Raw genomic sequence first — 26,809 nt, 5'->3', positions numbered from 1 at the left:
TAAACTCCAAAATTCCATCAATATAAATTACTTTCAGCACTTTTCCAAGTAACAAAAATTAATACACGAGAGACATAGTTATACCTGGAGCCTTAGATATTTATTTTGCCACTGGGCATATGGAATTACATAAAGAAAATAATATATTACCTACAAAATGTAACAGATACTTGAAGATTAAGTCTAGCTATGAGGTAGTTATCACTGCTGAAGAGCCATTTGCTTTGAATATCAGTCATTTTATTTAAGGCTCCAGATATATCAATAAAGGCAAAAACAAACTATCAAACAGAATTAATGGAGTTTCACATTCCTTACTCCTGCTTTCCCTCTTGATAGTCCTCTTTTCTGACTAGCATCAATCATCACTTTCACTCAGAATGTATAAAACTAACACTGTCCCCGAACATCAGAAATTAAAAAAGTAACAATAAGTTAACAGTTTCTTGTCCTCATACAATCACATCACTTTTAGGATGCAGAATATGAATAAACATTAATGTAACACATTATTAACAAATCAAATGAGCCATTTGCTTCACTATCAGTCTTGAAGTGTCCATTCCCACAGTAATGATGCACACGGTACATCTACGCAAGCAAAGTTTTTTTTTTTTCCACAGCTGTCACTGTCAAATTCTTTTCTGTTAAAGTAATTCCTGAGACTTCTAAAGGGCAGGAGTGTCACATCTGCTCACGGATAACTAGGATTGAACACATTGAAAAGGATGGCGAACAACGTGCATGCCGCATACACGCCGAGCGCCACCCACCACATAAGCTGTTCGTGGAGTTTCTGCTCAAAGTTTTTCAGGACTAAGAGTCCAATTGTTAGGCCAGCTAGAGCTCCCGTTAAGTGTGCCACATAAGACACAGGTGGTGCCAACGTTTCAGCAGCGTAACGATCATAAACAGCAAATCCAACATCAGCACTTGCTGAAACAAGAGAAAAATATTTATTACAATTTTGTTCGCCCATCTTTTGTGGGGAAGGTATTTTTATTTAGGGGCATATGTAATATTTGGCTCAGTAACAACATGGTTCTATGAGGAACATAGTTCTTGGAACATTTTCATTAAAAGAAATCACTATTTATATGTAATTACTGGTTGTTCACCAAATAGCCATGGCAGCCATAAATAATTATGAGTGGCAGTTCAATAAACTTATCTTTCATATAAAAATCAAGAACTTTTACTTATATGCGAGCAGGCAAATATGAATCTCTCTTGGACATAGTAAGAAACCCTTTAAGATACCATAAGAAATTCCAGAATATTTAAAATCTGAAAGTCACAGTATCTGAAATGCTGAAGCAATATATTCCAACCAAATAAAAGAAGCACCAGAGTGAAAGAGAAGTTTCAGATTTACAAGATTACTGACTTCAGAACCTGCAGTCTCTCCCACTGTTAACATGCATCTCATCCTCCGTACCTTTCCTGGTAACGCAAAAAATACTGAGGGGAAGATTTAAACTTTAACAATACGCAATTAATTACACTGAAAGTGTGTGTGTGTGTGTGTGTGTGTGTGTGTGTGTGTGTGTGTGTGTGTGTGTGTGTGTGTGTGCGCGCGTGTGCATGTATATAAAGATAAAGTTAATATTCTGTTCTACTGAATGCACTTAATTCATTCCTCAATATTTGTGCATTACATGTACAATATCATCTAATACTTACCAACAAAAAATATTCCAATTAATCTAACAATTCCGAACTCCATATTATTGTAGTTCTGAAAAAATGTAAAAAAACAAACTATTAGTAACATAAAAAACAATTGGCAACATTGTTAACAAAATTGGTGCAATGAATTGGAAAATGCGTTGCTACAGACAACTGAAATTAGCTACATGTGGTCTATCACTTTACAAGTACATGAATATTTAAGTATTTCCAAAAATATATTTTGTATGGCAAGTGTTATTACCAGGAGTACATTGGCAAGATGAGCTGCTAACAGTGCATATACACCGCCTGATGCTCCCACAAGGTACACATCAGGGTCGAACACTGATGTGCCTAGTGAACCTGAAGGACAATAAATGACAAATGAGGACACTGGGAAAATATTGCTTAAATCTAAAAATATTATTGAAGCTTAATGCTTGTATTAAACAAAGGACTTAGTACTAGGCAACAAATGAGAAAGTAACATCACTGATTACTGTTTTGCATATCAAGTAACATCATTCTCCTTAACTATGCATAGTTACCCAGTGAAGGTAATGTAGCTCCTTTGCTTTACATCACAATTTAAGTAAAATGAAGCTAAATATAGGGGAAATCTAAGTGATATGGAATTATTTGTTTTGGAAATAGATGTTCCACTGTTTTTTATATCATCTATCTATCCTTCCCCCCCATGAACCATGGACCTTGCCGTTGGTGGGGAGGCTTGCGTGCCTCAGCGATACAGATAGCCGTACCATAGGTACAACCACAACGGAGGGGTATCTGTTGAGAGGCCAGACAAACGTGTGGTTCCTGAAGAGGGGCAGCAGCGTTTTCAGTAGTTGCAAGGGCAACAGTCTGGATGATTGACTGATCTGGCCTTGTAACAATAACCAAAACAGCCTTGCTGTGCTGGTAGTGCGAACGGCTGAAAGCAAGGGGAAACTACAGCCGTAATTTTTCCCGAGGGTATGCAGCTTTACTGTATGATTAAATGATGATGGCGTCCTCTTGGGTAAAATATTCCGGACGTAAAATAGTCCCCCATTCGGATCTCCGGGCGGGGACTACTCAAGAGGATGTCGTTATCAGGAGAAAGAAAACTGGCGTTCTACGGATCGGAGCATGGAATGTCAGATCCCTTAATCGGGCAGGTAGGTTAGAAAACTTAAAAAGGGAAATGGATAGGTTAAAGTTAGATATAGTGGGAATTAGTGAAGTTCGGTGGCAGGAGGAACAAGACTTCTGGTCAGGTGACTACAGGGTTATAAACACGAAGTCAAATAGGGGTAATGCAGGAGTAGGTTTAATAATGAATAGGAAAATAGGAATGTGGGTAAGCTACTACAAACAGCATAGTGAACGCATTATTGTGGCCAAGATAGATACAAAGCCCACGCCTACTACTGTAGTTAAGTTTATATGCCAACTAGCTCTGCAGATGAAGAAGAAATTGAAGAAATGTATGATGAATAAAAGAAATTATTCAGGTAGTGAAGGGAGACGAAAATTTAATAGTCATGGGTGACTGGAATTCGAGTGTAGGAAAATGGAGAGAAGGAAACATAGTAGGTGAATATGGATTGGGGCTAAGAAATGAAAGAGGAAGCCGTCTGGTAGAATTTTGCACAGAGCATAACTTAATCATAGCTAACACTTGGTTTAAGAATCATGATAGAAGGTTGTATACATGGAAGAACCCTGGAGACACTAAAAGGTATCAGATAGATTATATAATGGTAAGACAGAGATTTAGGAACCAGGTTTTAAATTGTTAAGACATTTCCAGGGGTAGATGTGGACTCTGACCACAATCTATTGGTTATGACCTGTAGATTAAAACTGAAGAAACTGCAAAAAGGTGGGAATTTAAGGAGATGGGACCTGGACAAACTGGAAGAACCAGAGGTTGTACAGAGTTTCAGGGAGAGCATAAGGGAACAATTGACAGGAATGGGGGAAAGAAATACAGTAGAAGAAGAATGGGTAGCTCTGAGGGATGAAGTAGTGAAGGCAGCAGAGGATCAAGTAGATAAAAAGACGAGGGCTAGTAGAAATCCTTGGGTAACAGAAGAAATATTGAATTTAATTGATGAAAGGAGAAAATATAAAAACTCAGTAAATGAAGCAGGCAAAAAGGAATACAAACGTCTCAAAAATGAGATCAACAGGAAGTGCAAAATGGCTAAGCATGGATGGCAAGAGGACAAATGTAAGGATGTAGAGGCTTATCTCACTAGGGGTAAGATAGATACTGCCTACAGGAAAATTAAAGAGACCTTTGGAGGTAAGAGAACCACTTGTATGAGCATCAAGAGCTCAGATGGAAACCCAGTTCTAAGCAAAGAAGGGAAAGCTGAAAGGTGGAAGGAGTATATAGAGGGTCTATACAAGGGCGATGTACTTGAGGACAATATTATGGAAATGGAAGAGGATGTAGATGAAGATGAAATGGGAGATGCGATACTGCGTGAAGAGTTTGACAGAGCACTGAAAGACCTGAGTCTAAACAAGGCCCCCGGAGTAGACAACATTCCATTCGAACTACCGACGGCCTTGGGAGAGCCAGTCCTGACAAAACTCTACCATCTGGTGAGCAAGACGTATGAAACAGGCGAAATACCCTCAGACTTCAAGAAGAATATAATAATTCCAATCCCAAAGAAAGCTGGTGTTGACAGATGTGAGAATTACCGAACAATCAGTTTAATAAGCCACAGCTGCAAAATACTAACACGAATTCTTCACAGACGAATGGAAAAACTAGTAGAAGCCGATCTCGGGGAAAATCAGTTTGGATTCCGTAGAAATACTGGAACACTTGAGGCAATACTGACCTTACGACTTATCTTAGAAGAAAGATTAAGGAAAGGCAAACCTACGTTTCTAGCATTTGTAGACTTAGAGAAAGCTTTTGACAATGTTGACTGGAATACTCTCTTTCAAATTCTAAAGGTGGCAGGGGTAAAATACAGGGAGCGAAAGGCTATTTACAATTTGTACAAAAACCAGATGGCAGTTATAAGAGTCGAGGGGCACGAAAGGGAAGCAGTGGTTGGGAAGGGAGTGAGACAGGGCTGTAGCCTCTCCCCAATGTTATTCGATCTGTATATTGAGCAAGCAGTAAAGGAAACAAAACAAAAATTCGGAGTAGGTATTAAAATCCATGGAGAAGAAATAAAAACTTTGAGGTTCGCCAATGACACTGTAATTCTGTCAGTGACAGCAAAGGACTTGAAAGAGCAGTTGAACGGAATGGACAGTGTCTTGAAAGGAGGATATAAGATGAACATCAACAAAAGCAAAATGAGGATAATGGAATGTAGTCGAATTAAGTCGGGTGATGTTGAAGGTATTAGATTAGGAAATGAGACACTTACAGTAGTAAAGGAGTTTTGCTATTTGGGGAGCAAAATAACTGATAATGGTCGAAGTAGAGAGGATATAAAATGTAGACTAGCAATGGCAAGGAAAACGTTTCTGAAGAAGAGAAATTTGTTAACATCGAGTACAGATTTAAGTGTCAGGAAGTCATTTCTGAAAGTACTTGTATGGAGTGTAGCCATGTATGGAAGTGAAACATGGACGGTAAATAGTTTGGACAAGAAGAGAATAGAAGCTTTCAAAATGTGGTGCTACAGAAGAATGCTGAAGATTAGATGGGTAGATCACATAACTAATGAGGAAGTATTGAATAGGATTGGGGAGAAGAGAAGTTTGTGGCACAACTTGACCAGAAGAAGGGATCGGTTGGTAGGACATGTTCCGAGGCATCAAGGGGATCACCAATTTAGTATTGGACGGCAGCGTGGAGGGTAAAAATCGTAGGGGGAGACCAAGAGATGAATACACTAAGCAGATTCAGAAGGATGTAGGTTGCAGTAGGTACTGGGAGATGAAGAAGCTTGCACAGGATAGGGTAACATGGAGAGCTGCATCAAACCAGTCTCAGGACTGAAGACCACAACAACAACAACAACAACAACAACAACAACAACAATAACAACATCTATCTCTTTCATTCTCGGTACTAATTTCCAGGCTTTAGTCCAATTTGCAAGCGATCATTCCTGGCACAAGCCAAGCCACCAGGCTATACTCTGTTATCGCCCAGTGCTTGTAGGCAAACTATGGAATCGTTACTTTGAAATGGGGTTGCAGGACCGAAACTAGTAGCATGAACAAAGGATAAATCTGCATAAATAAAAATTCAATTGTTCACCATATAGAGGAGAGTCTGAGTCACATACAGGTACAACAAAGAGACTGCTAAAAACACACACACACACACACACACACACACACACACACATCTACAGACACAAGCAGACATATTTAAAATATGGTCTTTAAATATGTCTGCTTGTGTGTGTGTGTGTGTGTGTGTGTGTGTGTGTGTGTGAGAGAGAGAGAGAGAGAGAGAGAGAGAGAGAGAGAGAGAGAGAGAGAGAGAGAGAGAGAGAGAGTGTATACCCGTCCTTTTTTCCCCATAAGGTAAGTCTTTCCGCTCCCGGGACTGGAATGACTCCTTACCCTCTCCCTTAAAACCCACATCCTTTCGTCTTTCCCTCTCCTTCCCTCTTTCCTGATGAGGCAACAGTTTGTTGCGAAAGCTTGAATTTTGTGTGTATGTTTGTGTGTCTGTCGACCTGCCAGCACTTTCATTTGGTAAGTCACATCATCTTTGTTTATATATATATATATATATATATATATATATATATATATATATATATATATATATATGCAAACAGTAACTCTTAAGTTACTGTTTGCATTTTATTTATATATGCATTTTGTTTACTCTTGTGTTTTATTTAAAATATGGGGTTACTACCTCTATTTTTCGCCACCTTTCTTGCACAGTATACCTTTTACAGATTCCTGCCTTTAGTTTCCAGAGACAGAAGAGTTAAAAATAATTCGTCTTTAAGTACAGTATCCTGTAACAATGCTTTGCTTTGTATTGCTGCTGGTCTATCCATAATCTACAATGTCATTACTTGTACAACAATCCCAGAAGAGTTGAAGGGGAAGCAGGAAGGGTGAAGGAAAAGCACTGGAGTGGTTTAGGGAAAGGGGCACAGTCACCCGGAATCCCACATCAGGGGAAGCTTACCGGACGGGATGAGAAGGAAAGGCTGATTGTTGGGGACTGCACTGAATGAGATTTGAAAACCTGACAGCTTAAAGCTGGAAGACAGGATGATATGCACGACAGAGATTACTACTAAAACGTCATGCACGAGTTAATACGAGTGAAATGCTAAATGCATTGTATGTAACAGAGGTGGGAAGGGGGCATCAAAAAATATACGTCAGAAAACGAAAGATGTAGAAAACTAAAAATGTAGTGAATAAAGGAGTATTTACTATGAATAAATGCTGAGACAGAAGGAATTAACGTAAATTGAGGCCAGGTGGGTGGTGAGAACCACGGACATGTTTTAGTGCTGGCCCTCTACCACAACAAGCACTTTGTTTCTGATGAGCCTGTATATATTATTTATATACTCTTTCCCCCCCCTCCCCCTCAAACCCTGCACCCAACCCAGAAACATTATGCATAAGTAAGATCTATTCTACATTTTACTTTTAATAATGACTCAGTTAACAGAAAATAACATAATTACTACTATTAGTATATTACTAATATTGAAAAAGGTGCTTAATGTGTCTAGCAATTTTAATACAATTTCTTTAGGCACTGCAACTTACCTGCTAGAACACCTGCCATGTATACTGCCCCTATCCTCAAGGATCCATGAACCATCTCTAATGGCAGACCGACAAGAACTTGCACGAGGAGGTTAAATATTAAGTGCAGCCATCTGAAACAGTAAACAAAAGTAAGATTTTTATTTCAGTGTCTTACAGTAAATAAGTGAGTAAATGACCATCATTGTTTTGTTCATAACAACATAACAGTCAAAGAAAATCATTAATCTCATTTGGAATAACAAGTAATAAGGCAAAGAGAACAACTAGCAAAGCTAATTTGGAAAGATACAAAAAACTCGTTTCTTATGTGCTGAAACAAAGGACAAGCTTCATAAGAAATTTAGCCCCCTCTCTTGTACATCAATAAAGCACGTACAGCTTTGGTGCAAGATTCTATGGCTTAACACCACAAATACTACTACAATAAATGGCGACTCTTTAAATCAACAGGCACAGTTAGATGAAGATGAGAGCACTGAAAGTTTATATCTGTTTCTTTTGGTGGCACTTAATGTTCCATTCATCTTTAACACTCTCTCTGTCAAATGGTTCAAATGGCTCTGAGCACTAAGCGTCTTAACTTCTGAGGTCATCAGTCGCCTAGAACTTAGAACTAATTAAACCTAACTAACCTATGGACATCACACACATCCATGCCCAAGGCAGGATTCGAACCTGTGACCGTAGCGGTCGCTCTGCTCCAGACTGCAGCGCCTAGAACCGCACAGCCACTCCGGCCGGCACTCTCTGCCAGTGAATGCGAAAACGGTTTAGACTCCTCATTAAAAAGTATATTCCTTCCCAAACCGACTAGGAATGAAGCAAATTCATTCCAGCTGCATTGTTATCCTGACTCAAAGCACTGCCCACTGACACCAAGAACACAAATTTCTCTACAATCATAATGTAAACTATTATTTAAGTCCATTACGAATAATTTTCAAGACACACAGTGAAGACCTATAAAAACTTAATCAGAAAATAGTCACATGTAATTTCAAGCAACCAGACATGGTTAAACATATTGCTTTATTTTGGGTCTTGGTAAATTTGTCAGAAAGTAGTCAAAATGTTCTTTTCACATCCATAAAAGAAGAGGAATAAAATATAGAACCAGTCCCCTTTCTGAAAAATCAGTTATTAAAATATCTGAAAGGATTATTACTAAATTTTGACAAGACCACTGAACATCCCTAACACAATTAGGTGACAAGTGTAGTTAGAAACAATAAGAGTAATAGGACTTATGACCAGTAAGGCACAAACTTTCATACACTTAAGCCTTTAAATAATACTTGCAACCCACCCTGACTTCACACAGCTATCACCAAGTAACTACGGCTGGATAACTTGACAGTCACAGTGATGGTAAATTATATATACCAACTTCCCTCGTAAATGAGTCACATAGTACAGCAAACCATACCAAAAGTCTTACAATAGTTACTGAAATTTTGCCTTTGCAGACAGACAGAACAACGTGGAGGGAGGGGGGAGGCGGCATTTATGAAGTTATAATATGTAGTGTAGATTACAGATATGCTGCCAGATGTATTATAACAATCAATCGCGAACTAGATTAAGAAAACAGATGGAATGACAAAATCACTACATATACTGCACGAACTTCCTGGAAAACTTTTATTTAGATTTAGAAATTAGCTGCTACGACACTAAACACAAGAACATATCATGGACAATTTAAATAAAACTAAAATAACGTAAGATGTTGCAATCAAATTCCAAGAACGAAATGAAAGTAAAACAAAGAATAAATTATGTAACAAAATAGCCCGGAAAGAGCCTGCGAGTTGTCAACCGGCCCGCCCACACAGAGTTGAGCCGGCCTTTGCTTTACAGCGCTGCCGTCTGCGTGCAATTACAGCGCGAAAATTTAACGCCTGCGTCTCACTTTTAATGAAGACATTTTAGACCAATAATCGTCAGACATTGGCCATCGGGCCGCATGCGACCGTGATCAAGTATTCACGCGACCCGCGATTCTCAGCCGGATTTTGCAATGTCGCATCTAGAAAATATCAGCCGAATCCAAAACGCAAACTATCGTCAAGCCCTTCTTAAGAATATAGGTTTTCTGCCCAGTAACAGAAGTACTTACAGAAAATTATTTACAACTCACGGGCGTGCGCGACTAGTACCGATAAGCTACTGGAGTACGAATTTTGACAAGGAAGTAACGTAGATTCGCCAGTTCGCACTACGGTCACCTTCAAATACGGTACTTCTGTGTAGCAAGGAAGACTGAATTAATTAAGGCTGTTGTAATGCAGTAAGCAGGAGAAAACTGGCATTGGAAAGATTTATCAAACTTTTGAGATGCTGTCTCATATTCAGCAGTGAATTAAATAGAAGTACAAATACTATTAGACACCAAACTAATTCGGACACACAGTGAAACAAACACAAATCACCACGCAATAATAGTATCATTGCCTTTAGATCGCTGAGGTTTGTAAAAATCTGAAACAGACGGAAGTCGACACTGTGTATTCCGAATAGCGCCGACTTTTAACGATCAGTACTTATGGGGGGAGGGGGGCGACAAATTACCGCGCCCGTGCTGTAATTTCCGTTCATCCATCTTCTAATGGATAATGGGGCAGCAGCTGTTTTATTTATCTTGAAGCACAAACAACATTATCAGCTGTCTGTATTAGTTGTATTTAATTGCGAACGGTTTCGGAGATACAATCCGCCATCTTCAGGCACCTTTGAAACACAAGGCAATGACGCTTTCGGCGGGCATAATCACTGTATCTCTGATAAAAGAAGCAGAAACCGCCGTCGTACGCGGAGCTTTTCGTTTATACTGCAACCAGAGGCATTATGAATGAAAAGTTCAGCTGACGCCGGTGGTTTGTGCTCATTTTATTAGAGGTACGGTGTTATGCCCGCTGAAAAAGCGTTATTGTCCTATGCTGCAGAGGGCCCTGAAGATGGTCTGTTGTATCCCCGAAACCAGCTTCAATTAAATGAAACTACTACACAAAGCTAACAATGTCGCTGTTGCTACACACTGTAGCTGGACTATTGGGGGCTTACAACATACTACTTTATGTAGGTTAAAAATTAATAAGAAGGTCGGAACATATGCGAGTCTTGAGCAAAAACTTTTGCGACACCTGTTTTGGACAGTAACTACCAGTACATCTAATATTCTACGTCTACATTTATACTCCCCAAGTCACCCAACGGTGTGTGGCGGAGGGCACTTTATGTGCCACTGTCATTACCTCCCTTTCCTGTTCCAGTCGCCTATGGTTCGCGCGAAGAACGACTGCCGGAAAGCCTCCGAGCGCACTCGGATCTCTAATTTTACATCCGTGTTACGGGTTCGATTCCCGGCGGGGTCACGGATTTTCTCTAACTCGTGATGACTGGGTGTTGTGTGTTCTTCATCATCATTGATTCGCAAGTCGCCGAAGTGGCGTCAACTAAAAAGGACTTGCAATACGGCGGTCGAACTTCCCCGCATGGGGCCTCTCGATCATTTTATTTTTACATCCGTGATCTCCTCGGGAGGTATAAGTAGGGGGAAGCAATATATTCGATACCTCATCCAGAAACGCACCCTCTCGAAACCTGGACAGCAAGCTACACCGCGATGCAGAGCGCCTCTCTTGCAGAGTCTGCCACTTGAGTTTGCTAAACATCTCCGTAACGCTATCACGGTTACCAAATAACCCTGTGACGAAACGCGCCGCTCTTCTTTGGATCTTCTCTATCTCCTCCGTCAACCCAATCTGGTACGGATCCCACACTGATGAGCAATACTCAAGTATAGGTCTAACGAGTGTTTTGTAAGCCACCTCCTCTGTTGATCGACTACATTTTCTGAGGACTCTCCCAATGAATCCACTTCAAATCGTTCCGCACGCATGCTCCCAGATACTTTACAGAAGTAACTGCTACCAGTGTTTGTTCCGCTATCATATAATCATACAATAAAGGATCCTTCTTTCTATGTATTCGCAATACATTACATTTGTCTATGTTAAGGGTCAGTTGCCACTCCCTGCACCAAGTGCCTATCCGCTGCAGATCTTCCTGCATTTCGCTGCAATTTTCTAATGCTGCAACTTCTCTGTATACTACAGCATGCATATTACGCAATGAAGCTACGAGGAGGGCTGCCTGTCGCTGAGATTTATGTAAGGACTCCATTATGCTTACAATGTACCACTGAAACTGACGTATGATACCAGTAGCAGGGCAATTTCTTTTTGTTTTGGTATTGGGTACTATTTATGAAATATGATATAATCATATTTTTTGGCTACAAGTTTGCTACGAATCTCCATTTACTTACCAAAATTACCCAGTGAAATGCATTTTGTACCAAAGTCGTAACATAATTACTTTTTTAGTGCTCGCACGAAAGACTGCATTAGCTACATAATAGTGGTGTTACTCAGCATTTGTAACGTTTCTCCCACATAATTTTGGAGAGCTAGGATCGCTGCTAGGTGATCTGCGCCACTAATTTATACATAACTAGCCTCCTGCCCCGGCTTCGCGCGGGTAGCAAAAAATATTTACTACCGGGCGGCTTGTTTGGCGTAGCGGTAATAAATTATACACATAAATCTTCCTCTTGAAACAGGAGATCTATCTGTGAAAACCGTATCAAAATCCCTATAGTAGTTCCTGACATTAGCCAGAATACACATACAAAAACCGCGCAAGGCAAATATAAACTAGAAGTATATCGTAGAAAGCATAGTGTCTACAACTGGTTATGAAAATTGATGGTCTTGCGCAGGGAAAAACGAAAAACTCGAGAAGGAAATAATAGAAAAATATTCTGCACAGATTTCGTATGTTTTCATTGACTGCTTTGCGTAGCTGCTAGTTGATCGCTAGATGTGGTGACCACTGATATGGACTACTCATTTAGTTCGTGTCTTTTTACTTGCAATTGTGTCCTTTACGTTACGATGTACTTTTAATTCACTTCACTGCAATATTCATCTTCGATAAATGTTGAAAATATTTTATTCCTAATCATGACATTTCCTTATCTGAATTCTTTATTACAAACTACATTGTAACTGCTATCTTTAATACTCCCGTCATTTGATGTGTTCCGAGAGATGCAAACGCATTTATTTTCTCGGAAAATTAGAGAGCAGAAAAGGTCCACTGGCACTGATATTTATTTCATTTACATTTTCAGCAGAACGAGAATTATGGCGGGGCAATATTCTTTGGTTTTCCTTTGTAAAGGAACATTTAAAAACAGAGTTAAACATTTCATTTGACTGGACGCATAGAAACAACCAGAATTTCTCTGCGTTTTGTAAAGGATCTTCCGTCAATATTCTAGTACGGTAGTCACTGAAGGTCTCACACACTGCTCTCTTGACAGCCATTCAGCATCTTTGTATCTATAGCCTTATGTTTTCTTTTATACATGTTATGCACTAGTGTGTGTGTCTCTTCAGCAGTTTCTTTACAGTGACTGTCTACCGTGGAGGGTCCCTCCCGTTATGAACTTTGCTACTGTTTAAATGTGTATATAGTGCACGGTCAACTATTCGTCTAAACCGGAGCTTCTACAAATCTACACGCTTCTCTCTAGAGCTATATGCTTCGAGTTCCTTATTGAGATACTGAGACACTGCTGCCTCATTATCAAGTTTGCTGAACATATAAATCCTTCTAATTGCTTAAGCTGTCCTCTGTACATTGGAAATCATCGCCGCTACAGCTGCCTCATGGTCACTGATACCATTTTTTAATGTGGACATTCTTACAGAGGTCTGTTTCATTTGTTGCTATTAGATCCAACATATTTCCATCATAAGTGGGGTTCCGAACAATGTGTTCTAGTTAATTCCCAGAGGAAGGATTTAGTACTGTTTCACGGAATGTCGTGTCGCCCACCACTTACAGAACTGAAAGTCTTAACTGATTCTCTGAAGTTTTCTGGTACACCTGGAAGTGAGTCTGCTGCTACATGGGAGGATCCAATAGTTAGTTAGTTAGTTAGTTAGTTAGTTTGTTTATGTTTGTGCCGCCCTTGATAATGAGTCTTGTGCCAACAATCCTGCATGTAACTTCAATTTCTACCTCAGTGGATTAGAGTTTATTCTTTACTGCGACTGTTCGCCACCTCCGTTTCCTGCTAGCCTATCCTTCCGATATACGCTTAAATTTTCCTAAAAAAATTCACTGCTATCAATTTTGGGTTTTAACTGGCTTTCTGAACTTACTGTTAATATTATGTGAGGTCCACTGCTTTTAGGAGCACTTCAAACTCTGACACTTGGTTGCGAATGCTACGGTAGTCAGTCAACAATACTTAAATACTCTCGTCAGCAGGGCTCATTTCTTTGATCTTACAGTAACATTTCCCCTGCCGCCGTTAGCTATCGTTATATGTACTGAATGGAGCGTCGTCTGATCTTTTTAAAAAAAAAAAAAAAAAGCATTTGTATACACCCCACACACTTTCACCCACCGGATCAGCAGTCTCCGATGTGCAGTGCACGCTTGATCCACTTAGATGGCATAAGTCTAGGAAGTCACAGAGCCTCCACGATCTCTGATTCAAGCCTTCCACATGGCACAGAACCAGGGGGGCCACGATCAGTTTTGGTGACAATGCTGCAAATTGTAAGCTTCATTGAAACTTCGTGAGCAAGGCTGGTCTTCTCAACCTTCTCTGCCAGTCACTGGAATGATCCAAATATGACCCTGGAGCCCGGACGACAGGCATTGTTTGTTCCAATGTGACAGTTGGTTGCACCCTGTTTCCTCAGTGGCTGACGAAGCAGTCTCTCCAACAAGATGAATGAGGCCCCCACACATCCAAACATACACACTGAATGAATGCACCTGGTGTTCCTCCCTTCCCCTTGCTGCCATTTCCCTGAGGGTTTACAAAATTCGATATACCTCTCAATTGCTGACTATTAATAGAAGCCTACCTTGGTGAGTTTGCTCCTCCTTGACACAGAACAGAGAGGATTTCCCAGCAGGCGAACTGAGTCTCACTGGATCAGTTTCAGTTTAAGAGTTAATCAACATAAGTGAAAACAAACCAGTAACTACAAACACGAGAAAGATGTAGACACAATGTTAGAAGGAAAGGAAATTCTCAAAGACAAAATACTAGTGTAATTCACGTGGAGCTTATCTTTCTATGGAAAAACGATTATGAGGTGTAGTAATTTTCTACAGATATAGGTATAGATATGAAAAACAAAAATAAAAGTAATAATTCGTTTCAAACACAGGGCGCAAAATTAAGAAGCTACATAGCTAACAATTGACGCACCATTTCCTCTGAGGCCATTGCGAGGTAATGTACACAAAGTACCTCGCAAACTTTTGACACCCCCCCCCCCCCCAAAAAAAAAAAACCCCTAGGGATAAACCGAGACACGTGTTCGTTTATTTTGACCGCTCTTCCACTGAGGAAAGTTTCTGGCAAATCGGGTTATGGCACTTGCCGAGTTCTCCTCGTATGCGGCGCATCATCATTCGACGAGACACCTGTCGCTGCACGAAGCGTCTTCTAAGAACTGAGCACTCCCGAAGCGAAACCTCACCGCTCTACAGATGGCTCGGACCATCGAGAAGCGGCGACTTCGGACGATTCGAACGGGGAACTGGCGCCAGCCCGTGTCTCGTGTGGGACGGGCCGCGACGCGACGCGACGCGCCCCTGGGCGAGCAGAGCGCCGGCCTCCATATTCATTGAGGGCGGGGCGGCGCAAACTTCCGACTCGTCTGTTTGACCGGAGACGGGTCGGTCCGGCCGGGCTCGCCTGTGTGGCCACGGGGCGTCGCGGAACACACCCACGGCGGCTTATCTGGCCGCGCAAACATCCCGCCCCCGCCTGCCTCTCCAGATGTCCAGATAACCGGCCCAGGTCCGTTTCCCGAGCTCTCGTCCACCTAGGCAGAGTCGGTCCTCCTACACATTTCTTCCAGCTTACCGTAAACCGGGTACGCTTTGACCGATTTTCAGATTAAAATGTGATTACCACGACTGGTTTTTAACTCTTGTGTTATTTATAATAGTGAACACAGGTGTGGTACGAAAGGATTAGGTACTAATTTGTAAAATGCATGGGATAGGCAAAAGAACGTGAATGGAATAGTTGTTGATATTCTTCAGAATCAACTGCGAATCCGGAGGGTGGTGGGAGGTGACATGATATCGCCCCCTACCCTCTCTCCACCACAAACATTTTGTAAGAACCGTTTCTATTGTTGTAAGTATCTATTTCCAAATTTCACAGCTAACTTTCCGAGAGTAAAGTAGCATTAAAACTAAAGTAAAACAGTTTTTACTGTCAGTCTCGATTCCTTTAATCTTCTAAAAATCTTTTTAGGTTCACCATGAACCATCCTCAGATCTGGTTAGGCAAGGTAAAATTTTGTTCCGCGGCATAGCATGTAACTTTTGCTAAGCTCGACGTATTACCCTTGTAACAGATACACGCAGATCTGAGGATGGGTCATCGTGAAACGAAAATGGTCATTTAAAAAAAATTAAAGCAGTCTACACGAACAATAAGAAAAGTTTTACAACCAGTGAAGGCGAGTTTTCTCCAAGTACATTACATACACTTTTGCAAACTGGAGTGTCACGAAAGTGGCAAGATATTCTACGCATTACTCTGCCCGGGGACTGGGAGTTAGTATCATCATCATCATCATCATCATCATCATCATGGCTTTCGTGCTGACCGGTACCACTTCAGCCAGGTGAACGCGTAAATTTACAGGCAAACCGTACATATATACGAATCTTGAGTCCACAGGAAGTTGAATAAGGAAAGACGGAAACGACTCAAAGGAACAGCATTTCCCTCAGACACATATTGGTAAACGCAGTGCTTAGTGAAATACTGAATGTGTAGATTACGACATTGTCAATGTTGTGACAATTTTTTACTGCTGTAGTTATTTCAACGACTGCGTGACGCCCATGTGCTTTCAGAAGAGAGCGTTTCAAATGCTACATTTTTCATTTTTCTAACAATTTTTTGAATTATTATTATTAAAAAGACATCTTGCTGTACCCATGCATTGCATGTAAAAATAGGCATTTAGGCCGCGCGGTTTAGAGCGTCTTATCACGGTTCGCGCGACTCACCCCGTCGGAGGTTCGAATCGTGTGCGTGTGACAGATGACCTCAGCAGTTTGGTCGCATAGAACTTCCCACAAATTTCCTATTTCTAAAAATATTTACTTGGCAGGACGATACTTGGGCACAAAGTCCATTATCAATAGCATCTCACACAGAAGACAAACAAACGTATACATGTACGTGCCTATAACGTAATAACATTTTACATTCATTACAGTAGAAATACAGGGTGAACACAAAGTCTTGCCCTGATTATAAAAATTTAGAACAGAATAATACTAAGTTACATTTGATGCCGTTACATAGGTTAGTGTTACTAGTTGTTGTGACTACAAGATCGTGCTAGTGCTCCATTACACCGACGCGGTCTGTTAGGTCACGTTAGTTGCTGGTGAAATGGCGTCGAAGCAGGAGAAAGCGCAATGTGTGGTTTGGTTTCACGAAACGAAATCGCCCATCAGTGTTCAGCGTAAATTTCGGGCTTCTTACGGATGCAGCCCTCCTGACCTTAAATCAATAAAGCGATGGTATGCAACGTTTAACGAAACAGGCAGCGTTGAAGATCGTCCTCTGAGTGGCAGGCCTCACGTGAGTGACGCAACTGTTGATCGTGTTCGGCAATCGTTTCACCGGAGTCCGTCTAAATCAACTAATCAAACAGCACGTGAACTTTAAATACCGCAAGCAAGTGTGGTGAAGATTCTTGATGAAAGGCTTAGGTTGCGTGCTTACAAAGTGCAACTCGTGCAGGCTTTGCAACCGAATGATTTGCTGACACGTGCTGAATTTGCAACTGAGATTCTCAACAGGATTGATGGCGCTAACGATAACTTAAATCGCATATGCTTTACCGATGAATCCACCTTTCATGTTAGTGGAATGGTAAATAGGCATAATGTCCGTATATGGGGTTCAGGGTCTCCACCTGCTACTGTACAGTTACAGCGAGACAGCGAAAACGTGAATGTTTGGTGCGGTCTCATGCATAACTATGTTTCTGGACCGTTTTTCTCCGCAGAAAAATCCATTACCGCTAACATTTACATAGACGTTTTGCAACATTTCATTGCTCCACAGTTAGGAGAATATCAACCATAGATAATTTTCCAGCAAGATGGGGCAGTAAGTGTACATGATTTTCACATTATTATTATTATTATTATTATTATTATTATTATTATTATTATTATTATTTATTTCTTTTCTCAGACGTTATGTCTGGTCAAAAACGGAAAGTGACGCGGACCTTGATCAAGCGTGACTTCCTTTTAACTGTACGGTATACGTTATATTGAATTACCCGAAAGTTCCTAAATGCAACATGTATCAACAATTACGGATTTATGTAGTTGTATATATAAGTTTGGATGTAGCTGTATTGCATTGATGTACTGGTGGATATTGTGTGGTATGACTCCTGTAGTTGATAGTATAATTGGTATAATGTCAACTTTATCCTCATGCCGCATGTCCTTGACTTCCTCAGCCAGTTGGATGTATTTTTCAATTTTTTCTCCCGTTTTCTTTTGTATATTTGTTGTATTGGGTATGGATATTTCGATTAGTTGTGTTAATTTCTTCTTTTTATTGGTGAGTGCGATGTCAGGTTTGTTACGTGGTGGTGTTTTATCTGTTATAATGGTTCTGTTCCAGTATAATTTGTATTCATCATTCTCCAGTACATTTTGTGGTGCATACTTGTATGTGGGAACGTGTTGTTTTATAAGTTTATGTTGTAAGGCAAGCTGTTGATGTATTATTTTTGCTACATTGTCATGTCTTCTGCGGTATTCTGTATTTGCTAGTATTGTACATCCGCTTGTGATGTGATCTACTGTTTCTATTTGTTGTTTGCAAAGTCTGCATTTATCTGTTGCAGTATAGGGATCTTTAATAATATGCTTGCTGTAATATCTGGTGCTTATTGTTTGATCCTGTATTGCAATCATGAATCGTTCCATCTCACTGTATATATTGTCTCTTCTTAGCCATGTGTTGGATGCGTCTTGATCGATGTGTGGCTGTGTTAGATGATACGGGTGCTTGCCATGTAGTGTTTTCTTTTTCCAATTTACTTTCTTCGTATCTGTTGATGTTATGTGATCTAGAGGGTTGTAGAAGTGGTTATGAAATTGCAATGGTGTAGCCGATGTATTTATATGAGTGATTGCTTTGAGTATTTTGCTAGTTTCTGCTCGTTCTAGAAAGAATTTTCTTAAATTGTCTACCTGTCCATGATGTAGGTTTTTTATGTCGATAAATCCCCTTCCTCCTTCCTTTCTGCTTAATGTGAATCTTTCAGTTGCTGAATGTATGTGATGTATTCTATATTTGTGGCATTGTGAACGTGTAAGTGTACTGAGTGCTTCTAGGTCTGTGTTACTCCATTTCACTACTCCAAATGAGTAGGTCAATATTGGTATAGCATAAGTATTTATAGCTTTTGTCTTGTTTCTTGCTGTCAATTCTGTTTTCAGTATTTTTGTTAGTCTTTGCCTATATTTTTCTTTTAGTTCTTTAATATTTGTATTATCTATTCCTATATTTTGTCTGTATCCTAGATATTTATAGGCATCTGTTTTTTCCATCGCTTCTATGCAGTCGCTGTGGTTATCCAATATGTAATCATCTTGTTTAGTGTGTTTTCCCTTGACTATGCTATTTTTCTTACATCTGTCTGTCTCAAATGCCATATTTATATCATTGCTGAATACTTCTGTTATCTATAGTAATTGGTTGAGTTGTTGATTTGTTGCTGCCAGATTATTATTATTATTATTATGTTAAAAGAAGTAGTAGTAGTAGTTCAAGAAATTGTTACTCAGAGAAATATAGCATTTGCAACGCACTCTTCCAAAATACATGCGTATCATGTGGTTGTTTTAAGAACAGAAAAAAAAGTGTCGCAACGTTGACAATGTCGTAATCTACACATTACCAGCATTTCACTCAGCACTGCGTTTATCAACACATGTTTTAGGGAAATGTTGTTCCTATGAGTCGTTTCCGTCTTTCCTTACTCAACTTCCTGTGGCCTCACGAATCGTATCAGAGATATGTTGACAGCATGTATGTACGGTTTGCCTGTAAATTTACGCGTTCACCTGGCTGAAATGGTACCGGTCAGCACGGAAGCCCATCCGCCTGGGAACGCCCTCACTCAGGTAACTGTGACGTATCCTGTGTTAAACGCACCTTGTAATACGTAGAATATGTTGCCACTTTCGAGACACTTCAGTTTCCAAAAGTTTATACCGTGTCCTTGGAGAAAACCTGTCTTCACTGATTGTAAAAGTTTACTTATTGTTCGTCTCGATTGCTTTATTTTTTTTTAAATGGCTTTTCGTTTCACGATGACCCATCCTCAGATCTGGTTCTATCTGTTACATACGTCCGAGTTATCGAAAGTTACATGCTATGTGGAGCAATCTAGACTGACAATAAAAAAACTGTTTCACTATAGTTATAATGCTGCGTCACTCTCGGAAAGTTAGCTGTGAAATTTGGAAATAGATGTGCCAGAACCAAACCCCGGTGTCAACCAACAGCGCCGTTCCTTGAGTTCGACAGCATCGGAAGGGAGGGAGGGAATGGCATTGTTTGTTTGGTGACAGTCGCGCAGCCTCCCCCGGTCTGTGCGAGGGACAGGAGTCCTATTTCTGGGCTTACCGGGAAGGGCAGCTCAGGGACAGGGCGCAGGAAGTGCGATCCTCCCCAAACTGGGAAATCTGCTGCGGCCGCACCACCGAGGAATATCGAAGCTCTTCATGAGCCAGCAGCCTCACACAGCGGCGGGCCAAGATTCCTTCTCGGAAACAACCTGTTCTTGTAGGGAACTCTAGTCAACTCGCTTTCTGAAGGCGTATGTCCACTGGCAATTAAATTCCGTAAGTAACTTTTACAAGGTGCTTACATTAGGACAAAAGGTTGTCCAAGTTTACGTTAAAGGAAACTCGTTACAAAAGCAAAATTAAGAAAAAATATTTGAGATACAGATACGCACGTATTTAAGTTACCAAGAATCTCTCTGGAATGAAATAAAATCGGAGAGTCGATTACATCTGTTTAAGCGTTCTCCTGGTACATTTGTTTCAGTCCATCCGTCTTTGCGCCATTCTCATTTTTGGCACAGACCTTCGTACCGGTACTGAAGACAAAGCTTCTAAAAGTTTGATAAGTTCCAGCAACTCAAGTATGACAAGTACAGGGTGACACAGGAAACGGGAACATTTCCACATTCCAATAAAACTAGAAGTGATGAAGGAAAGAAATTGCATTCATAGTAATTGGCACCATAACAACTTTGCCATTTACGGAACATTGATGGCATTTATCATTTTTTACAGGTTACGTCCTTTAGATGACGTGCTCCTGTACGGATACATTTGTGAAATCTGCTGCTAGGATTCCTCGTTGACCGCTGCAACATCTCAGCTGGGGTACTCTGAATTTGCATCCCAAATTCTCTGTTTTAACTCCCCCAGGGTTCTTGGTCGAGTCGTTTAGACTTTGCTTTTGAGGTAGCCCAACCACGAAAAAAAAAAAAGAAACGTATGAATCTGGCAATGTACGGGGCCAGGGAATGTTACCGAATCCCGAGGTCAGAAGGTTGCCAAAACAATTCTCGCACATATGCCATTGATGGCAGTGCAGTATGTGATGTCGTACAGTCCTGTTGAAACCAGGCTTCTTGAACATTTGGATGGTTCAAATGGCTCTGAGCACTATGGGACGTAACATCTGAGGTCATCAGTCCCCTAGAACTTAGAACTACTTAAACCTAACTAACCTAAGGACATCATACACATCCCTACCTGAGGCAGGATTCGAACCTGCGACCGTAGCAGTCGCGCGGTTCCGGACTGAAGCGCCTAGAACATCTCGGCAAGAGAATGGAAGCTTTTGAAAGGTGCTGAGATTAAAGATTAGACGGATGGATACTAATGAGAGCGTACTAAACCGAGAAAGAAATTTACGCCACAATAAAAAATCGGTCCACATAGTGAGGCAACAAGTATTCGTCAATTGAATGCAATGACCCGTTTCGATCAAATAAGTTGATCTTGAGATCTAAAATATGGAGAGGATAGTAGCTAGAGCCGACTCCAGTTGGTACGCGTTGTCAAAAGTTTGCATATCAAAACAGTATAACTGGGCCGTACGCAATCATTGCAATAAAAATACATGACCTAGACTGCTCTGTGCATGAACTTACTTATTTTCTCTACACGTTTAACATGGAATAGATGTATGACATAAAAAGCGAAGAGGTCATTCCTTGTCAAAATAAGTCCAGTGGTATCTAACACTGGATTTACTTTGATGTAGGAAATTTATGAGCATATGCGTGTGGAGCACGACAATAGTAGTGAATCGTTAACTGCGGGAACACTGGAAAGGAAATAGTCGAAGTATTTGAGATGTGGCGCTACAGAAGTTAGGCGGACTGATCAGAAATGAGGACGTTCTCTCCAGAATCGGCGAGTACAGGAACATGTGAAAAACACTGAGAAGAAGAAGGAACAGGACGTGTGTTAAGACGTGTGACACTTAAGGGAGCTGTGCAGCAGTGGGAGAAGACATATTTGAATATATCCGACGAGTAACTGCAGACGAAGTTTCCAAGTGCCACTCTGAGGTGGAGAGGTTGGCACTGGAGAGGTATTTCCGGCGGACCGCTTCAAACTATTAAAAGCATCTTCATCAAGGCGACCAACTTGTGGCTGGATTCCCTAAGCGTGGCGCTGTTGTAGTTCACCCTATCCCGGCAGTCGGCTGAACAGAGGAAGTAGAGGCAGACCTTAGGACGAGACTCACCCGGCGTGCAGCACCATGTAGAACAGGAACCGCCAGACCTCGAGCCTCTTGTCAGGCCGGTAGATGAACACGCTGTCGATGGGCACCGGCCCGGACGGGTTGACTTCGCCCATCGCCACCGAGTAGTACGTGAAGAAGCCCAGCTGAAACAGGTAAACCAGTACAGTCCATGGCGTGCGTTGGCCGACGTTGTTCATCATCACAGACATCCTTCACCCGAGAACGCAATGGGCCACAGTGGGTTGTAGTTATGCGTGTCTTGGTTTTAATGCCCCGAAGGATCTACAGTTTGGTGTGGAGCACATCCGAGATTTTAGAATTTTGTTGTATTCGTCCAATGTCTAATGAATACAGAATGTGGATTAAGAGTAAATCGAAGAAAATTGTACTGAAATGGAGGAGGATCTGCAACGAATTGACGCATGGTGCAGGGAATGGCAACTGAATCACAATGTAGACAAGTGTAATGTGCTGCGAATACACAGAAAGAAAGATCCTTTATCGTTTAGCTACAATATAGCAGGTCAGCAACTGGAAGCAGTTAATTCCATAAATTATCTGGGAGTAGGCATTAGGAGTGATTTACGTCGGTAAATCAGATGCCAGACTGAGATTCACTGGAAGAATCTAAGGAAATGCAGTCCGAAAACAGAGGAAGTAGCTTACGGTACACTTGTTCGCCCACTGCTTGAATACTGCTCACCGGTGTGGGATCCGTATCAGATAGGGTTGATAGAAGAGAGAGAGAGAGAAGATCCAACGGAGAGCAGCGCGCTTCGTTACAGGATCATTTAGTAATCGCGAAAGCGTTACGGAGATGATCGATAAACTCCAGTGGAGAACTCAGCAAGAGAGACGCTCAGTAGCTCAGTACGGGCTTTTGTTAAAGTTTCGAGAACATACCTTCACCGAGGAGACAAGCAGTACATTGCTCCCTCCTACGTATATCTCGCGAAGAGACCATGAGGATAAAATCAGAGAGATTAGAGCCCACACAGAGGCATACCGACAACCCTTCTTTCCACGAACAATACGAGACTGGAATAGAAGGGAGAACCGATAGAGGTACTCTCCGCCACACACCGTCAGGTAGCTTGCGGAGTATGGATGTAGATGTTGAAGAAAGATAAAAGTAATGAGAAGTAGCAGAAATGAGAACAGTGAGAAAATTATCTAAACTGGTGACTACGAAGTATACAAAGTTAAGGAATCATTTTACCTGGGCAGCAAAATAACCCATGACGGACGTGGCACAGAAGACATAAAAGGCATACTAGAATTGGCAAAAAGGGCATTCTTGGCCAAACGAAGCCTGTTAGTAGCAAACATACGCCTTAAAACGCGTAAGAAATTTCTGAGAATGTACGCCTGGAGCACAGCAGTGTATGGAGTGAGATATGGACAGTGGGAAAACAGGAAGAGAGTCGAAGTAGCTGAAATGTGGTGCTACAGAAGAATACTGAAAATTAGGTGGACCGATAAGGTATGGAATGATGTGGTTCTCCTGAGAATCGGTGAAGAAAGGAATATATGGAAAACACTGAATAGAAGGCAGAGGATGATAGGACATCCGTTAAGTCAGGGAAAACTTCGATGGTACTAGAGAGAGCTGTTAAAGGTAAAAACCGTAGAGGAAATCAGAGATTGGCATACATCCAACAAATAATTGAGGGCGTAGGATGCAAGTGCTACTCTGAGAGGAAAAGGTTCGCAATGGAGAGTAATTCGTCGCGGGCCGCATCAAACCAATCCAGAGACCGATGAAAAAGAGGGCATTTGGAATACTACTTCTGATTTCGACTTTCCCAACTGTCATAGCACTCTGGAGAGCAGTTTTCGTGCACACAGTCTACCGTTTCTATGCTTCAATTTTCAAACCACGATCTTCTGTACGACTCTTTTTGTTCCATTTCTATTTATACTGAAATCGAAAGGACTACAGCAGCAATGTGATGATTTGAAAAACAGCCACCATCGAGCAGTAGAATGGTGCTACTCACTGTCGACGGAAGGCTATTGACTTTAGTAAGCATAACTGACTAACGTTTTGTAGCAAGGCAGGAAGTGGGACCATTGGCAGAACTGTGTGTTCACACACGCAGCTGTGGTGCCACTGAAGGATGTCACGAGTAGTGGCATCACTTTAGTTTTGTGTGTGAGCCGGGGTAGGTGCGGAATGACACTTACACCGAGTGTCGTAGAAATGGGTGATCGTGGTGACAAACCGATCTGTAGCTTAACGCGAGGTGTAGGGTAGGTTGGAAGGTAAAGGTTTCGTTTCGTTTGGCGAGGACAACGAATGTGAAAGCAATACCAAAACTTTCTTAGGCTCCGCAGAAACGTCAACGGATTCCAGCTCCGCACAAGCGTCACTTCGCACAAGCTTCGCAAACTCGTATGAACCATTGCCGCATTTACGATCCCGAGGCTGAAACTGTGACGCTGGAGGGGAAATTTTGTGAAAACTCGCAAAACTAGTATTTTAGAACATTTTCTCAATTAAAAACCTGTAACACGGCATTTAAGGTTTATTACTTAACTCAAAGAGGTAGCAAAGGCATCAGATTTGGAACACAGATTTATGGAAAAATGGGAAAGAGATAGTGTTGATGAAAGTGTTAATGACAAATGGATAAAAATGAGGGAAGGACTCGTGGACTCTGCCAAAGAAGTACTAGGAATTAAGAGTATCCCATAGTACCAGGAAAGAATTGATAACAGAAAACATGTTGAAAAGGATGGAAGAGCGCAGAAAGCGGAAAAACGTAGAAACTGAAGAGGGCAAAAGGAGGTACAGGAAACTGAACAATGAATTAAGAAGTGAAACTTAAGGAGGAAGGGAAAAATGGATGAAACAAATGCGATGAAATGGAGAAAATGGAGAAAGAGGGAAAGTATCAGATGATATATAGACTGGCTAGTGAGAGTGTTTTTGAACGTAAAAGAAAGAGGAATAACATGGAAATAGAAAGCGCGGATGGTACTCTAGCAGAAGAACCACAGGTTTTGAACAGATGGCAAGAATATATTGGATGTCTGTATAAGGGGGATGAAATACAAAGCGAAATTAAAGTTGAAGAGCAGCAGTATGTGCTGGAAGATGGAAAGGAATTCACCATCTTGAAACGAGAAGTAGAAAAAGCGTTGAAGGAGATGATGAATAGGAAAGCATGTGGAATTGATGATTTGCCAGCAGAACTGTTGAAAAGTCTGGGAAACAAGGCAAGAAAAGAAATAGTCTACCTCTGTAACGAGATATATGACAAAGGGGAATGGCCTGAGGACTTCCTTGCAACAGTTATACCAATAGAGAACAAGAGAAACACTAAAAAATGTGAAGAGCATAGGACCATCAGTCTAATTTCTCATGCAGCTAAAGGTTTGCTGAGAGTGTTTAATAGAAGGCTACATGGCAAGCTGGATAGAGGGATTGCAGAGGAGCAGTTCGGATATAGAAGAGGAAAAGGAACAAGATATGCTATTGGTCTGTTAAGAACTATAGGGGAAAGATGTATGGAGAAAGGTAGAGAAATTTTTGCTGTTTTTATAGATTTAGAAAAGGCTTTTGACAGTGTTCTGTGGAACAAGCTGATGGATATTTTGAAGAGGAAAGGTGTAGATTGGAAAAAGAGACGACTGATACAGAACACATATTTACACCAGTAAGTAAGGATAAGGATTGGAAATGAAATGTCAGAAGGAAGCAGCACTGGACGAGGTGTTAGACAAGGTTGTTGCCTTTCCCCACTGTTGTTTAACGCGTACCTTGAAGAGATTATTGCGAAAGACTTAGATGGGAAAAGAGGAATATGTATTGTTGGAAAGAGAATAGAATGTATAAGATTTGGAGATAACATGGTATCAGTGGCAGAAAGTGAGCGGACAGTGAATAACATGCTGAAAGATCTGAATGAAGCTTGTGTGGAATATGGGATGCAAATAAACACGGCAAAAACAAAGTGAATGGTAATCAGTACAAGATACAGACTTTCCAATTTTAAAGTAGGACGATCTATCATTAGCCAAGTAAATGCATTTAAATATCTTGGAAGCACAATAACTGAAGACTTGATATGTTACTAGGAGGTGAAAACTCGAATTGCCATAGCGAAGGAGGCCTCCAACAGAAAGAGGAGACTTATGTGGCAAATTAGATACAGGTCTAAGGAAGAGGCTTGGCAAATGTTTTTTCTGGAGTGTGGCACGACATGGGGCACAAACATGGACGCTGAGACGAGAGGATGAAAAAAGATCAGAAGCATTTGAGATGTGGATGAGAATGGAGAGAACAAGTTGGAGGGAAGGTGTATGTAATGAAAGTACTGGAAAGGGTTGGTGAGAGAAGATGTCTGCTGAAGGTTGTAAGAGAAAGGAAAAGGAACTCGTTGGGACATTCATTGAGAAGGGAGTGCTTGCTAGCAGATGCTTCGGAAGGATTGGTCTGTGGGAGAAGAATGAGAGGAAGAA

The 26,809-nt window shown here is 41.1% G+C and overlaps 1 protein-coding gene across 2 annotated transcripts in view; it reads right to left on the bottom strand.

Moving 5' to 3' along the window:
* Positions 1-556: 556 nt before the first annotated feature.
* The window catches only part of LOC126162975 (protein rhomboid), a 322,344-nt gene continuing 296,091 nt past the window's right edge, over positions 557-26,809 (bottom strand). For both annotated transcript variants that reach the window (XM_049919823.1, XM_049919824.1), the window contains exons 4-8: positions 22,343-22,485; positions 7,396-7,508; positions 1,934-2,034; positions 1,684-1,738; positions 557-936 (exon numbers count right to left, since the gene is read on the bottom strand). In XM_049919823.1, the coding sequence (XP_049775780.1) occupies positions 695-936; positions 1,684-1,738; positions 1,934-2,034; positions 7,396-7,508; positions 22,343-22,485 (654 nt within the window). In that variant the 3' untranslated portion in view covers positions 557-694. The remainder of the gene's footprint in view (positions 937-1,683; positions 1,739-1,933; positions 2,035-7,395; positions 7,509-22,342; positions 22,486-26,809) is intronic.

This window comes from Schistocerca cancellata, chromosome 2, assembly GCF_023864275.1.
Source record: "Schistocerca cancellata isolate TAMUIC-IGC-003103 chromosome 2, iqSchCanc2.1, whole genome shotgun sequence".
In the NCBI taxonomy this organism is placed as follows: domain Eukaryota; kingdom Metazoa; phylum Arthropoda; class Insecta; order Orthoptera; family Acrididae; genus Schistocerca; species Schistocerca cancellata.
The sequence above is the reverse complement of the archived record's forward strand: the minus strand, read 5'-3'. Positions and strand labels throughout refer to the sequence as shown.